Genomic DNA, 17,464 nt, shown 5'->3' with positions numbered 1-17,464 from the left:
TTCTTCTTCTATTTTGACGACTACGTCGCCGAAATTCCTGGATGCGAGAAGGTTCAAGAGGGCCCTCTTGGCCTTCGTGACGGAGTATCGAGTGATCGGACTATGGGGAGGATGCCATATGGTCCGGTTGTGAAAGCGACAGTGTCAACTGCCCGAAACGCGTTGACAAGCTCCAGGAGAACCGTGTCTTTGGTACGGTCAATATAGCTGTCGAGTCTAAGCGCGTACTGTGCGTCGAGAATAATGGCCTCCCAGAATGCCTTCTGAGAGTCCGGGGTCTGCGTAAAAGGAACGGTGAACTCGTGGATGAGTTCGACGATGGAGGGTGTGGAACCGAGAGAGAGGGAGGAGGCATTGGACGAGGTGGTAGACATGGAGATGATGGTAGCTGGTTAACAACTGAGGAGCTTTGTTGTCAGCTTGAGTCTCTTCTTATAGTCCATGAGCATCTCCGCTGCGGACTTCAAGTCCTTCTCTGGAATCCACGTTCGTTCTGAGGGTGGATAACCAACCCAGGAGACCAGGTATCGGCGTTTCGTTCCGGTACCCCTGTGTTGGAGGATCGCTTCTATTTCGTAATGTTCTTCCCCGTCGATCAGGTCCGGTGGCGGTTCAGTATAGTTTGGGCCATGCACGTCCGTCTCCTGATAGGAGGATAATTCTGATGCATGGAACGTGGGGTGAACGCGCCAGGTGGCAGGGAGTTCGAGGGTGAACGTGATAGGGGAAAGGACCTGTTTAACGGTAAAGGGTCCGTATCGTTTCGGTGCGAGTTTCTTTGAAGGGAAGTGGGTGATCAAATGCGCAGCAGACAGCCACACCTTGTCCCCAACCTTCCAAGGCTGGTACTTTCGCCCGAACGTGCGTTCTGCCATGCGCTGCTGCGCAAGGCTATGACATGCGAGGGCTTCTTCACGGATCTTCGCGAGTTTCTTGACTCGGTCTTCTGCTGCTGGCAGAGCTGAGTCGGGGAAGGCATAAGGTATGCCTTTGGGTTCATAACCCATCATGAGGTAGAATGGGGATGCGTTCCGAGCGGAGTGTCGTCTGGAATTGTGGACGAATTCGGCCATGGGAAGGTGTTTGGCCCAATCGTTAGGAGTTGTCCTACAATAGATCCGAAGGTATGTCTCCAGCTCCTGGTTCATTCGTTCTGTCTGCCCATCCGTCTGAGGGTGATAGGCAGTGGAGAGGGCTACCTGGTAGTCCAAGAGCCGTCCGAGTTCTTTTGCTAGCTTCGAGGCAAATTGTGGGCCTCGATCGGAGATGATCTTGTCATATAGTCCGAATCGCATAAACACCTTTTTGTAAAATAATTCAGCAACGCCTTCTGCAGTGATGGTTTTCTTGCAGGGCGAGAGAATTACCCCCTTCATAAGCCCATGGTCGACCACGACCATAATGGAATCATAGCCGGCGCTCTCCGGAAGATCAGTGATAAGATCGACTGAAACTTGGGAGAATGGTCGAGTACAGGTGGAGGGAATGGGCATCAGGGGAGGTGTGGTGGGATGAGTGTCGGATTTCATCTGCTGGCACATAGTGCAGCCATCAACGTATTGTCGGATAAAGGTGCCCATGCCGGGCCACCAATAGCTTTTCTTGACGTTCCATTCGGTATTGGAACGTCCGGGGTGCCCTGCAGTCGGGTGATCGTGGTGGAGCTCCAGAATACGCTTCCGGAGGTCCGGGGGAACGTAGGCTCGATCCTTGAAATAAAGGATGCCTTCGTCCATGCGCCAGTCTGACAAGGCAGACTTCATAGGGGGAGCGCAGAGACCGTTCAGGGCGTCAGCTGCTGTCTTTATAGTGAGATCAGCAGGGTTATCATTCGCTGCTTTGAACTTTGACGCTAGAGCAGTGTCAATAAGTTTAACAAAGAGCGAATCTGGGAGGAGGACAACGTCCTCGTTATCACGATCTGAATTGTCATGATCCGGTCGTCGGGAGAGAGCATCGGGTGCAGCAAGTTTGCTGCCTGGGACATGGTGGAATTGAAGATCGTACTCGCAAAGAGTGAGCTGCCAGCGGGCTTGCCGGCGTGTCAGCGTCTGCGAGGATCGGAAATACAGGAGGTTCTTGTGGTCAGTGAAGACGATCACCGGATGGGGATTGCCTTCAAGGAAGTGTCTCCATGCCTTCAGGGCACGGATAACCGCAAGAAGCTCTCGGTCGTAGATCTGATAATTCCGTTCCGCAGCATTAAGGGACTGCGAAAGATATCCACATGGGTGGTAGGACCCATTGTCGTCGGTTTGTAGGAGGACTGCTCCTGTCGCAAATAGCGATGCGTCTGTGACCAGTGCAAACTGGCGAGAGGGGTCGGGATTCCGGAGTACAGGTTCAGTGGTAAAACATTGCTTCAGCTTCAGGAATGAAGCTTCGCAATCTGTGGACCAAGAAAACACGGTGTCTTTCTTTGTGAGGTCGAGGAGGGGGCGAGCGAGGTCGGAATAATGGGAGATGAAATGACGGTAGAAATTGCAGAATCCTAGGAAGGATCTGACTTCTTTCACCGTTGATGGAGTCTGCCATTCGCTGATCCCCTTGAGTTTTGCCGGGTCCATGGCAACCTGTCCAGGTCGGATGATCATCCCAAGGTACTCTACCTCTTGGGAGTCGAAAGTGCACTTTTCGGGTTTAAGGAAGAGTTGCTCCTGACGGAGCTTCTCTAAAACCCTACGGGTGCGCATCTGGTGTTCTGCAAGGTCAGAGGAGAATATTAGGATGTCGTCCATATAGACGATGAGCCATCCTTCATCTATCTCCTTGCTGAACGTCTGGTTCATGTAGGCCTGGAACGTCGCTGGCGAGTTACAGAGGCCAAAGAACATCACTTTTGGCTCGAAGAGTCCAAAAGTTGTCGAGAAGGCTGCCTTCCATCTGTCGTCAGGGTGGATCAAGATATTGTTGTATCCTGAACGGACATCCACTTTGGTGAAGTATTTCGCGTCTTTGAGTTTGGCGATGAGAGGCGGAATGAGCGGAAGTGGATATGCATTCTTGATAGTCCATTCGTTGATGTATCGGTAGTCCTGACAGGGGCGAAGGGAGCCGTCCTTCTTTCCTACAAAGAAGAAGCCAGAGGCTTGAGGCGACTTCGATGGTTGGATAAAATCTTTCTGGATGTGTTCGTCCAGAAACGCTTTAACCGCTTCTGTCTCTTTTGGAGAGAGGGGGTAAGCTCGGGAAGATTTTGGAATAAAACCTTCCTTCGTTTCGATCCGGTGGTCTACACCTGGTCTTGATGGGGGGAGCTTGTTAAGCCCATCCTTCGCGAATATATCTGCGAAGTCATGAAGGTATTCGGGGACAAGCTCTTCGAATGGTTTCTTCTTCGTTTCTTGAGCTTTGTCCTTGGCGAATTCCTGCGCCTTGTTACTGGTTTTCGTGTACTCCTCCTTCACCGTAGCAAGGATCCAAATGTTGCGAAGGGGAGTCTTCTTTGTCTTCGTGGTCTCCGTCTTGGAGGTTCCATCCCTAGTTAGGGGAGTGTCGAAGGTAAGGTTCTCGATCAGTCTGACCGAAGAACCATCGGTCGAGTATTCTATAAGAATCTCGTCATCAGTCAAGGGGTAAGTCGCGACTTCCTTGACTTCGGGTAGGGGTTCGATCTTCCCTACCCAGACATCTTCCATGATGTCGGTTTCTTGAGGCATTTCGAAATGCTTTTCTTCGGCGGGTACCTCCTTGGCAGGTTTTGCCTTCTTCGTCTTCTTTTTCTTCTTCTTGCGTCGAATTTCTTCAAGTACGTGTTCCGTACTCAGGGGAAGTGACTTGAGAGGTTTGAAAGGTGCCTCTTCCTCGTCCTCGATCATTGGTCGGAGACCTTCGAATCGGTAGGGGGTTACCCCGTTCCTTTTTCGAATCTTGTTGAGTAGATTCTCAACGTGTCTGGATCTGGTTGTGGGGAGCATTGTGATTTCGTTGCGTCCCCAATCGATATCCGGTTTCATGGCGGATAGCCAGGGTTTCCCTAGCAAGATGTCGTCTCTTTCGGAAAGTCTAGTGACGTTAAACTTTCCCCACATAGTTCGTCCGTCGAGTCGGACGAAGAGTATGCAGTATCGAATGACCTTCCCAGCAGTGGATTGGCTTCCATCTACCGTAGTGATGCGGAAGGGTTTCTTCAGGAGGTGGGTTTTAATATTGTGCTTCTTTATGAAGGTGTCACAAATAAATGTTCCCCCAGCTCCTGAGTCGATGATGGCTGTTGTTGCAACGGTTTTCGTACTCGTGGAAGAGAAAAGTGTCACCGGGACACGGAATTCATTTTCTTTTCCTACAGTATGAGTACACAGGATATCTAAGGAGGGGACGCACGTTGCTTTTGCGGTCCTCCGTTCTAAAAATCCTCTTCTCCTTGGAGCCTGTTGGTCTCCATGTCGTCTTCGGAGGTTTCGTCATTACGCTGGTCTCTACCAGTCGTTACCGGAGTCTTTCCTTTGGTATCTTTCTTCTCTCCACGTCGTATTTTCGGGTGGAATCTGGGATCGTTGGCTCTGTGGCCATGCTCTTTGCATGAGAAGCAAAGGCCCTTCTTGTAGCATTCGTCTTTCTCTGCCTGAGAGAGGGTGCGGTCCACGTCCATAGCGTTAGGGTCTCTGGACGAAGAGACATTGGGCTTGGGGTAGTACTTGGAACCGCGAGGGGCATATCGGGTGTGTTGGTTGCGGGAGTTGGCAGAGACGGCCTTGCTCCTGCGGTAGTTAGCGTCGAGCTGTACCGCAGAAGTGTACCATTTTTCGATGGTGTCCGGAAGTGTCTCCTTCCTGTAGATTGCTTCGCGAAGGCTTGGGTTCAGGCCTTTCTCAAAGAAGTGTGAGAGTGTCACGCCTTCCTTGATATTGGCGATGGTAGCCAACGTTTTGAACTTCGAGATGTAGTCCGTAACGTTGTTTCCCATTCTGAGTTCGGCGATTTCGGTGAGGGCATTCACCTGCTTATCAACGGGTTGAAATGCAAGGTTGAATCCTTTCTCGAATTCTGCGAACGTTCCGAATTTCGGGGGGTTGGTGCTGAAAGCTTCGCGATAGAAGTTATCAGCCCATGCTTTAGCGCTGTTCTTTGTCATTAATGACAGGGCGACGGACACCATAATCTGCTCGCTGCAATAGACGGTGGGGTTGATGAGGAAGTACGTCTTTAAGCTGTAGAGCCATCGTTGTGCGTCGTCGGTGTTCCCATCGTAGTCCGTTGGTGACCCTGCTTTGAGTTCAGGGGCACGAACTACGACGGCGGTGGAGGAGGATGGGTTAGACATTCTTGTCTTCGGGTTGGCGCTAGTGTTTCGGGGAGGTACTTCGTCTGGAAAGTCCTCTTCAGAAGTCGGAGTGTTTCCTAGATCTTCTTCGTCGTTCAGTCCCTCGTCTGAGTGGTACTGCTCTGTTGGTGAGGTGGGAGAGCTAAACTGTCCGTCTACCTCTTCTTCGTCAGGATCTTCCTGATTCGGGTCGCGCTCCCAAGAGAACTTGCGTGTCCAGGGAGTGGTCGTCTTGTATCTGTTTCTGTCCTCGATAGGTGTTGAGGGCTAGAAGGTAACTTGAATCTTTTGTTACGACTTGGATGGTATCTGTTGACGACGCTCAAACAGAGCTTGTGTTGTCAACGGTCTGTGGACGTCCTTGGGCTAGCCCAAGGTTAGGGGTCGTACTTGGCGTATCTTCGGCAAGTACGATTTGACGCCTATGTCCAAATCGGGTAGCTTATGTCACGCGGGTGCGAGACGATAAGCTATATCGGCCTAGGCTTACGACACCCGAAGGTTAATCGTAAGGATCGTCGTTAATTAGAAAGACGGAAGTCCGACTAGTTAACAGGGGCTTTGCTCGTCGACAAAGTCGATGAGTAAAGATCAAGACTATAGGCTTATCCGCGATGAGCAGATAAGAAGATAGAATATAGGCTGCTGGCGAGGCAGAAAGGATCACTCTGGTGAGAGTAGGAGGTCAAGAACCAAGTAGATTCAAGTTAAGGAATATGGTACATGGTAGCGAGTTTATATAGAGGACAGGGGACGTATTAGTGGATGATAACTCGTACTACCGGGAGAGGCAATCGTTAAAGGGTAAAACCATAATAGGAAGGCACGTTCGATCTAGGTAGAACGTGCTGGATAAGAAAGTGAGTCAAAGATCAGAATGAGAAGTGGAACACGCAGGGGCACGATCGTGCAACTGCGGATCTAAGTATAAGTCGCATGTGCGACTGCGCATCGAGTCAGAGATCAGAAAAAGGAAATGGGATGCGTCATGCATCGTATCATAGGTTACCATCCAGATGGTAAGGGCAAGGGGACTATCCGCAGGATCAGTCAGGTGGTGAAACGGAGCAAGGGTATGCTTCGTCAGCGAAGGGATCCGGCCAAATGTACTGGCTTTGCTGAAGCGATAGGTAGAGAGCGAAAGGGAATGCGAGGATGACGAGGATGACGAGGGTAAGGTCGGGGTAAGGGTATGACGCGAGGGCTGATACGAGGAGGATCAGGAGAAAAATAGTAGGGGCCCAAGCATCTAGATGTTCTTGTAACAAGCACAATAAAGGTCTTCGCTGATATGTCAGCATCTTCTGACCCAAGTTGGCCGTCAACATTGACATTTTCTGGCTTGAAGACACCCCTAAAGCCAGTAGGCACAGGTGATGTAAGAATGGAGCTGTAGCCGACTCACTGATGAAGTTGAAGGGAGCCATTGTCCCAGGTGTAGTTTACCAGAGACAATTACCAGAACTCAAAAAGGGATAATGTACGGAAAGTATCAAGGGAACCAACACAATGCCCATAGTGTTGAGCAACAGTTTCTGGGGCTAAGTATGCAAGGATTCCATGAGTTGTCTGATGATGGAACCTTACCGGGATTACTATGAATTTAACATCAAAAGCACCTATAAGGATATGTCGAATCAGAATGCAGATTTGTTGTGTCTGATAGGATAATTTCAGTGAAAGGTACAAATCAGATTGAGTAGTATGGTTGAAAGACATACAGCGGATGACAAATGTCCTTATGATAGTATCTATGTCTTATCCTGCATTTTGGGAGTTGGATCAAAAGAATCCATGCAAACAGCCCTCTACAGCACCAAGCTCATAATCTATTAAGTTAATGTCAAACATATCATTTGAACACAAAATATTGAACAAGCAGAAACTCAGCTTGCGCATCAATCATGCACACTCAACTCCCTGCCATAAAATTTTGACTGTCCTCTCTTGCCTGTTCAGGTTCTGTCATTCTCATACGCATGGAACAAAAATGAGGCCATGGACTCTGGAGGCGACGAGCCTGTTGGCACGGTGTTACCAATCAACCATGGGAAGTGTAGTAGACAGATTATGTTTCTGCAGCTGTCATCCACTTATGATAGTATTCAAGTTAGCTTTCATACTATGGGCAATTGAGTCACACATACATTCCTATGGATATGTCCCTGCCAGATGTGCTCAACACAGAAAAAAATGAGCGAGTGGAGGCATGGTCCAACTTATCCGACACATGCCGGTGTTACCTTTGTTTGCTGGTGCTACTTAGAAAACACAATGATTATATGGAAAGCCAGTCTGTACAGAAATATATATCATGCTGGCCAAGTAGTATGATGGAAAGCAGTCAAATTGCATGTATAGTAGTACTAGAATCTAGTAGTACATCACATGGCCATATTAGTAACTGACGGTAGATCGAACATATGAAAATCAAATGTGGTACTGTGCGACTAGTAGTTCAGGATGTCTTCCAATCAAGTAGTAGTACAAGCCTTGGAATTTTTCCATCGCTCCACTAATTCTGCATTAGGGGTGATGTGCTTGCTAATGTAGTCCATCAATTGGTTGTACGTGTGTCTATAGTTGGAAGCTGAAAACACAAGGTCGACCATTTTTCTGTTCCGGAGTTCACATGAAGCACAGTAAACCGCAGCTGCAGCAATGCAGAAAAGGTTGTCAAGGTTTTTGACATGTTGTTGGAGCTTGAGTTCAGAAATGACGCTGATAACTATATCCCATACAACTTCGTTCTCAAGCGGCCAGACCTTCTCAGTCTCTTTGTCCTTTCTGAAGGTGAACTTCAAGGGAGATGTATGGTCGACAAGGTCCTTGACCTTGTTTTTCTTCCAGTTTGATTTGAGATCATTCGATCATGCAGGAGGGTGTAATTTGTACCTGCATTCAACCTTTGATTGCACCAAGGTTTTTGATGTGGCCAGGATAAGCTCGAATGGTGTAGATAACCTCGTGAACAACACATTTAGGTTCGCAGCAGCCCAGTCCTCACTAAACTCTACTCACACATGGCTGCAGGCAAAGTATTAGTCAATTTGAATGAACGTTAGGGTTATATCACTTACTTTCATCATTGTTACAATAAGAGCTTACCACCTTCATTAAGGTTTCACGGACCAACTGCTTGACGTCTAGATTGTTTAGCATGGAGCATATATTGACTGTGTGGTCTAAGACATTCCGCTGCACAGCCTCCATGATCTGTTGATGGACAATGTTTCTCTCATCATATAGCATCAGTGGCAGTGCTACAGCCATCAGGTAACCAACCCGAAAACGATAAATTCTTAGAAAGCTATATCTGATCTAAAATTCATATAATATATATAAGAATTGTACACCACATAAGAAAGCTTTGCATACCCAGACTTACTTTATGAAATACACCAAATACACCACAATTTCTTTTTTGACAGTCTAGTTGCAGTTGTCTGCCAGCTGGGGTCATGGTGGCACATATTGTGGCACTCACCAGCTACAGCAAATTTGTCCAGAGTGACCATTGTCACCCAGGTGAGGACTGATGACAATGCACTACAATTTAGCTCTGCCCTGGTCATGGGATTATAACCTTTACTTCATTCGCAATTTCTAAACAGATGTCAGCATTAGATAACACTTTATATACCCGGACTGCATTAGACCAACACCACCAAAAGCCCAAGGATGCAGACTTTCTACAATACAGTACCATTCTGTAACAATGTGATTGTCTTTTGCAAGCCAAGCTTGCAGTTGCATCCTCCACCAGAGCTCCCATATATGAACAGTGTATTTACAGTATGGCAACCAACATAGCAGAAGAATCACATTTGTTATTTTGAGGCTGCCTCCAGTGATATTTTAGCTGGTGATATCATCTCGCGTAGGGCTTGTCTTAGAAGGATATCCAGCGGCTAACATATTGCAAAAGCCAAAAACAGGCCGACATTAAATTGTAATTATATTGACTATACAAGACATATTTGAATAAAAGCTACAAAGACTCTATGTTCAAACCTGAAAGTTGTTTCAAAGCAAGGTGCTTTTGATGAATCTTCGATAGTGCACTATTGGCGCTGATACATTTTTTAGCAGCAGAAGAAGTAGGAAATACCTGGCTAGTGATGGAAATATATGAGTATCTGCAACATGATCTGAGGGTGATAACATACCAATTCCACCACATTAGTAATTTGTCAACTTCCTTAGATTCATCAGGGTCTTCAAGGAGGTCGAGAAGGCTATGATAAAATGTCTCTGAATCTGTGGTCGTATTGGTTCTCAAGAATACAGAGGAAGAGCTCAAGGCAAATCGGACCTGTAGTCAATGTCAAAATTGCCTGCGTTCAAACACATGACAGTCGACAAACCTGAGTCGCAATATATGCAATAGAAGTGGCGGTGACCGAGTTCATGCCATGGAGGCGAGCATTGCTAGATTGTGTGGCTTTCGGCTCCTTCTCGACAGAGCTTGGAGACGTGAAAATGAGCTTATATGCCTGATGGCATACAATTTAGTGAAGGAATCTTGAGTAAGGGGACGTCACATACACATACCAGTAAACGGCTCCTAAGGAGACCGTTCCACGGATCTTCAGAGTCGTAGGTAACTTCGTAGATTTTCTTTAGTCCTATTGACAAAGAAGGGCAAAATGAGCTGTCAGGGCTGCATATTCCATTAAGCGAAAACATACTGTGAGTCGTTCCAATCTAATCCAACAGGACAAAGTAGGAATCCAGTAAGGTCATGATTGAATCCACAGTCAATCTTCAAGTTTCTGTGCAAAGGAGGCTGGATAGCTCCTTCTTGTGGGACAATCCAATCAAGGACTGCAGACTTCAGCATTTTCATGTCATCGCCTCGCACACCGGCGGCTCCCTTGCCAATCTATAAATTATAAGTAAGGACTCTGCCATTCCAGAAGACTGGGGTGAGATTATAAGAGCTGCTTGAAGACATGGTGTTCTCGTTGCTCCCTGCAAAATACGTCAATTGGCGAGAGAATAAACACATACATGTTGTAATACTCAGCAGAAAAGTCCTCCAGTGGAGTGTCTTCCATCTGTTCTAATCTCAAGATACCGTTGGTAAGTAGAGAAGGGTAATTACACAGCGCAAATACTGTTTGACCAAAGTGTCATACGTGGGAGACCAACAGATCCGATGTGGAGCTAATTGACAGGATGAATCTGCAAAAACAGTGGCAAATGTTGGAGACAGCTCACACTTTTTTTCGTGGCGCCATTTGAAGGGTTGATGAAGCACATTTATTTGGAACACTGGAAGTGACATATTCGATAGATATGAGTGTTGTAGAGGAAAAAGATGGGACTCCGCATATTATAATCCAGCTTTTATTCACAGCAAAGGGTTGAACCTGTTGGCAACTAGTGCCGGTGTGTGAATGGCAGATTGCGCCAGGGAATTGCACCAGGGACGATCAATGCCAATGTGGTGGCGGCCAAGCACAAAAATTGGGGCATCGGCCCAGCTGCTAATTGCACCAAAAGTTTTGATATATTGGGATGCCGTGAACTTGTATTCAAGATTTGGATAAGGGGAGGATAAGAGCTTGGTGCACATGTTCTTGCTGCAGTTTGACACTAGAGAACACATTTGCCTATGCCGCAATCCTCGTGCAATACCTTCGAGCTGCAAGAACATAACATTAACTTGAATATACAGTAAACCAGATGACTTACATTGCGGCACCACTTGCTAACTTGAATACCCGCCTTTCATTAGGATCAGGATTGCGGGTAACACTGATAGAAGGGAAGGAAATTACACTAATCATTGAGTCAGCCTGAGGTTTGTTACTGCCATCAATGACTAGTCGTTCTGAAAGCTCACCACAGACTGGCGGTGTAGATGTTGATGACAATTTTCAGACTGAGACCCTCCTCCTGCCAGTGAGAAACCATGAAGCAGGCCAAGCAGAATTCATAGACAGGCTCAAAGAACAGCTACAACTTGCGGAGTTGGGTTGCTTTCACCGTCAGGTCCAACACCTTTCAGATGCACTTGCATGTGCGAATTCATGCATGAGAGCGCATATACCAAGCATCAGCACTTGTGCGCAAAAGGCAAGAAACACTTGACATCTGCTTTATGCAAAGCAAGAGATCTCCTGGGCTCTGTGAAATGATCCCGAGTCAATAACAACACTAGCAGACAGTCTTCAAGCATGTGATTCCACCATCCAGGAGTCTCATCATCGTCTTCCAATCAGATTGATGCAGTGTCATCTGCAGATTCTTCTAATGTTGGTTCAACCCCGGCCACAATCCATCCACCTCTGGAGGCATACACCTATGGAGATAGATGAGGGGTAATCGCTGGCACAGCTGCGGAGTTGACATGTTGGTATTGCGGAACTTTATTATTGACCTCTTGTTTCTGTTATCCAGGAAAAGCTTTCGAATGCTCAGGACAACAAGCTATTTCACTACTGAGCCTTACCTACTCTAATGGAGCGCCCTGCATCTTCCATGCGAAGTCAATATCCAGGGTGAGTTATACACTTCACCAGCTTTCATGAATGCACACAGCAAACTTCAGTCATCTTCTTGAGAACCGGGATGTGACTTACCTCGTGTAGTTGTCGCAGTTGTGTTCTCGTTGTTACAAGAACATCTAGATGCTTGGGCCCCTACTATTTTTCTCCTGATCCTCCTCGTATCAGCCCTCGCGTCATACCCTTACCCCGACCTTACCCTCGTCATCCTCGTCATCCTCGCATTCCCTTTCGCTCTCTACCTATCGCTTCAGCAAAGCCAGTACATTTGGCCGGATCCCTTCGCTGACGAAGCATACCCTTGCTCCGTTTCACCACCTGACTGATCCTGCGGATAGTCCCCTTGCCCTTACCATCTGGATGGTAACCTATGATACGATGCATGACGCATCCCATTTCCTTTTTCTGATCTCTGACTCGATGCGCAGTCGCACATGCGACTTATACTTAGATCCGCAGTTGCACGATCGTGCCCCTGCGTGTTCCACTTCTCATTCTGATCTTTGACTCACTTTCTTATCCAGCACGTTCTACCTAGATCGAACGTGCCTTCCTATTATGGTTTTACCCTTTAACGATTGCCTCTCCCGGTAGTACGAGTTATCATCCACTAATACGTCCCCTGTCCTCTATATAAACTCGCTACCATGTACCATATTCCTTAACTTGAATCTACTTGGTTCTTGACCTCCTACTCTCACCAGAGTGATCCTTTCTGCCTCGCCAGCAGCCTATATTCTATCTTCTTATCTGCTCATCGCGGATAAGCCTATAGTCTTGATCTTTACTCATCGACTTTGTCGACGAGCAAAGCCCCTGTTAACTAGTCGGACTTCCGTCTTTCTAATTAACGACGATCCTTACGATTAACCTTCGGGTGTCGTAAGCCTAGGCCGATATAGCTTATCGTCTCGCACCCGCGTGACATAAGCTACCCGATTTGGACATAGGCGTCAAATCGTACTTGCCGAAGATACGCCAAGTACGACCCCTAACCTTGGGCTAGCCCAAGGACGTCCACAGACCGTTGACAACACAAGCTCTGTTTGAGCGTCGTCAACAGATACCATCCAAGTCGTAACAAAAGATTCAAGTTACCTTCTAGCCCTCGACACCTATCGAGGACAGAAACAGATACAAGACGACCACTCCCTGGACACGCAAGTTCTCTTGGGAGCGCGACCCGAATCAGGAAGATCCTGACGAAGAAGAGGTAGACGGACAGTTTAGCTCTCCCACCTCACCAACAGAGCAGTACCACTCAGACGAGGGACTGAACGACGAAGAAGATCTAGGAAACACTCCGACTTCTGAAGAGGACTTTCCAGACGAAGTACCTCCCCGAAACACTAGCGCCAACCCGAAGACAAGAATGTCTAACCCATCCTCCTCCACCGCCGTCGTAGTTCGTGCCCCTGAACTCAAAGCAGGGTCACCAACGGACTACGATGGGAACACCGACGACGCACAACGATGGCTCTACAGCTTAAAGACGTACTTCCTCATCAACCCCACCGTCTATTGCAGCGAGCAGATTATGGTGTCCGTCGCCCTGTCATTAATGACAAAGAACAGCGCTAAAGCATGGGCTGATAACTTCTATCGCGAAGCTTTCAGCACCAACCCCCCGAAATTCGGAACGTTCGCAGAATTCGAGAAAGGATTCAACCTTGCATTTCAACCCGTTGATAAGCAGGTGAATGCCCTCACCGAAATCGCCGAACTCAGAATGGGAAACAACGTTACGGACTACATCTCGAAGTTCAAAACGTTGGCTACCATCGCCAATATCAAGGAAGGCGTGACACTCTCACACTTCTTTGAGAAAGGCCTGAACCCAAGCCTTCGCGAAGCAATCTACAGGAAGGAGACACTTCCGGACACCATCGAAAAATGGTACACTTCTGCGGTACAGCTCGACGCTAACTACCGCAGGAGCAAGGCCGTCTCTGCCAACTCCCGCAACCAACACACCCGATATGCCCCTCGCGGTTCCAAGTACTACCCCAAGCCCAATGTCTCTTCGTCCAGAGACCCTAACGCTATGGACGTGGACCGCACCCTCTCTCAGGCAGAGAAAGACGAATGCTACAAGAAGGGCCTTTGCTTCTCATGCAAAGAGCATGGCCACAGAGCCAACGATCCCAGATTCCACCCGAAAGATACGACGTGGAGAGAAGAAAGATACCAAAGGAAAGACTCCGGTAACGACTGGTAGAGACCAGCGTAATGACGAAACCTCCGAAGACGACATGGAGACCAACAGGCTCCAAGGAGAAGAGGATTTTTAGAACGGAGGACCGCAAAAGCAACGTGCGTCCCCTCCTTAGATATCCTGTGTACTCATACTGTAGGAAAAGAAAATGAATTCCGTGTCCCGGTGACACTTTTCTCTTCCACGAGTACGAAAACCGTTGCAACAACAGCCATCATCGACTCAGGAGCTGGGGGAACATTTATTTGTGACACCTTCGTAAAGAAGCACAATATTAAAACCCACCTCCTGAAGAAACCCTTCCGCATCACTACAGGTAGATGGAAGCCAATCCACTGCTGGGAAGGTCATCCGATACTGCATACTCTTCGTCCGACTCGACGGACGAACTATGTGGGGAAAGTTTAACGTCACTAGACTTTCCGAAAGAGACGACATCTTGCTAGGGAAACCCTGGCTATCCGCCATGAAACCGGATATCGATTGGGGACGCAACGAAATCACAATGCTCCCCACAACCAGATCCAGACACGTTGAGAATCTACTCAACAAGATTCGAAAAAGGAACGGGGTAACCCCCTACCGATTCGAAGGTCTCCGACCAATGATCGAGGACGAGGAAGAGGCACCTTTCAAACCTCTCAAGTCACTTCCCCTGAGTACGGAACACGTACTTGAAGAAATTCGACGCAAGAAGAAGAAAAAGAAGACGAAGAAGGCAAAACCTGCCAAGGAGGTACCCGCCGAAGAAAAGCATTTCGAAATGCCTCAAGAAACCGACATCATGGAAGATGTCTGGGTAGGGAAGATCGAACCCCTACCCGAAGTCAAGGAAGTCGCGACTTACCCCTTGACTGATGACGAGATTCTTATAGAATACTCGACCGATGGTTCTTCGGTCAGACTGATCGAGAACCTTACCTTCGACACTCCCCTAACTAGGGATGGAACCTCCAAGACGGAGACCACGAAGACAAAGAAGACTCCCCTTCGCAACATTTGGATCCTTGCTACGGCTGAAGGAGGAGTACACGAAAACCAGTAACAAGGCGCAGGAATTCGCCAAGGACAAAGCTCAAGAAACGAAGAAGAAACCATTCGAAGAGCTTGTCCCCGAATACCTTCATGACTTCGCAGATATATTCGCGAAGGATGGGCTTAACAAGCTCCCCCCATCAAGACCAGGTGTAGACCACCGGATCGAAACGAAGGAAGGTTTTATTCCAAAATCTTCCCGAGCTTACCCCCTCTCTCCAAAAGAGACAGAAGCGGTTAAAGCGTTTCTGGACGAACACATCCAGAAAGATTTTATCCAACCATCGAAGTCGCCTCAAGCCTCTGGCTTCTTCTTTGTAGGAAAGAAGGACGGCTCCCTTCGCCCCTGTCAGGACTACCGATACATCAACGAATGGACTATCAAGAATGCATATCCACTTCCGCTCATTCCGCCTCTCATCGCCAAACTCAAAGACGCGAAATACTTCACCAAAGTGGATGTCCGTTCAGGATACAACAATATCTTGATCCACCCTGACGACAGATGGAAGGCAGCCTTCTCGACAACTTTTGGACTCTTCGAGCCAAAAGTGATGTTCTTTGGCCTCTGTAACTCGCCAGCGACGTTCCAGGCCTACATGAACCAGACGTTCAGCAAGGAGATAGATGAAGGATGGCTCATCGTCTATATGGACGACATCCTAATATTCTCCTCTGACCTTGCAGAACACCAGATGCGCACCCGTAGGGTTTTAGAGAAGCTCCGTCAGGAGCAACTCTTCCTTAAACCCGAAAAGTGCACTTTCGACTCCCAAGAGGTAGAGTACCTTGGGATGATCATCCGACCCTGGACAGGTTGCCATGGACCCGGCAAAACTCAAGGGGATCAGCGAATGGCAGACTCCATCAACGGTGAAAGAAGTCAGATCCTTCCTAGGATTCTGCAATTTCTACCGTCATTTCATCTCCCATTATTCCGACCTCGCTCGCCCCCTCCTCGACCTCACAAAGAAAGACACCGTGTTTTCTTGGTCCACAGATTGCGAAGCTTCATTCCTGAAGCTGAAGCAATGTTTTACCACTGAACCTGTACTCCGGAATCCCGACCCCTCTCGCCAGTTTGCACTGGTCACAGACGCATCGCTATTTGCGACAGGAGCAGTCCTCCTACAAACCGACGACAATGGGTCCTACCACCCATGTGGATATCTTTCGCAGTCCCTTAATGCTGCGGAACGGAATTATCAGATCTACGACCGAGAGCTTCTTGCGGTTATCCGTGCCCTGAAGGCATGGAGACACTTCCTTGAAGGCAATCCCCATCCGGTGATCGTCTTCACTGACCACAAGAACCTCCTGTATTTCCGATCCTCGCAGACGCTGACACGCCGGCAAGCCCGCTGGCAGCTCACTCTTTGCGAGTACGATCTTCAATTCCACCATGTCCCAGGCAGCAAACTTGCTGCACCCGATGCTCTCTCCCGACGACCGGATCATGACAATTCAGATCGTGATAACGAGGACGTTGTCCTCCTCCCAGATTCGCTCTTTGTTAAACTTATTGACACTGCTCTAGCGTCAAAGTTCAAAGCAGCGAATGATAACCCTGCTGATCTCACTATAAAGACAGCAGCTGACGCCCTGAACGGTCTCTGCGCTCCCCCTATGAAGTCTGCCTTGTCAGACTGGCGCATGGACGAAGGCATCCTTTATTTCAAGGATCGAGCCTACGTTCCCCCGGACCTCCGGAAGCGTATTCTGGAGCTCCACCACGATCACCCGACTGCAGGGCACCCCGGACGTTCCAATACCGAATGGAACGTCAAGAAAAGCTATTGGTGGCCCGGCATGGGCACCTTTATCCGACAATACGTTGATGGCTGCACTATGTGCCAGCAGATGAAATCCGACACTCATCCCACCACACCTCCCCTGATGCCCATTCCCTCCACCTGTACTCGACCATTCTCCCAAGTTTCAGTCGATCTTATCACTGATCTTCCGGAGAGCGCCGGCTATGATTCCATTATGGTCGTGGTCGACCATGGGCTTATGAAGGGGGTAATTCTCTCGCCCTGCAAGAAAACCATCACTGCAGAAGGCGTTGCTGAATTATTTTACAAAAAGGTGTTTATGCGATTCGGACTATATGACAAGATCATCTCCGATCGAGGCCCACAATTTGCCTCGAAGCTAGCAAAAGAACTCGGACGGCTCTTGGACTACCAGGTAGCCCTCTCCACTGCCTATCACCCTCAGACGGATGGGCAGACAGAACGAATGAACCAGGAGCTGGAGACATACCTTCGGATCTATTGTAGGACAACTCCTAACGATTGGGCCAAACACCTTCCCATGGCCGAATTCGTCCACAATTCCAGACGACACTCCGCTCGGAACGCATCCCCATTCTACCTCATGATGGGTTATGAACCCAAAGGCATACCTTATGCCTTCCCCAACTCAGCTCTGCCA

General features: G+C 48.3%; 2 protein-coding genes across 2 annotated transcripts; both read right to left on the bottom strand.

The window, feature by feature from the left end:
* Positions 1-7,737: 7,737 nt before the first annotated feature.
* EDB93DRAFT_1108616 (uncharacterized protein) lies at positions 7,738-8,838 on the bottom strand (the record flags this gene model as incomplete). Its single annotated transcript, XM_041447863.1, has 5 exons — positions 7,738-8,106; positions 8,285-8,290; positions 8,372-8,479; positions 8,652-8,716; positions 8,751-8,838. The coding sequence occupies 5 exons, from the start codon at positions 8,836-8,838 to the stop codon at positions 7,738-7,740; spliced, it is 636 nt and encodes a 211-aa protein (XP_041301831.1).
* A 416-nt stretch (positions 8,839-9,254) lies between these two features.
* EDB93DRAFT_1095331 (uncharacterized protein) lies at positions 9,255-10,398 on the bottom strand (the record flags this gene model as incomplete). The annotated part of the gene is made up of 6 exons (XM_041446682.1): positions 9,255-9,378; positions 9,433-9,578; positions 9,631-9,759; positions 9,812-9,926; positions 9,955-10,148; positions 10,219-10,398. Coding segments are annotated over 6 exons (888 nt in total), but the record flags the coding sequence as incomplete, so codon positions are not given.
* Positions 10,399-17,464: the final 7,066 nt, after the last annotated feature.

This window comes from Suillus bovinus (genome assembly GCF_016758785.1).
Source record: "Suillus bovinus strain UH-Sbo-P2 chromosome Unknown EDB93scaffold_113, whole genome shotgun sequence".
Classification (NCBI taxonomy): domain Eukaryota; kingdom Fungi; phylum Basidiomycota; class Agaricomycetes; order Boletales; family Suillaceae; genus Suillus; species Suillus bovinus.
Note: the sequence above shows the minus strand (reverse complement) of the source record. Positions and strands in the feature narration are given on the sequence as shown.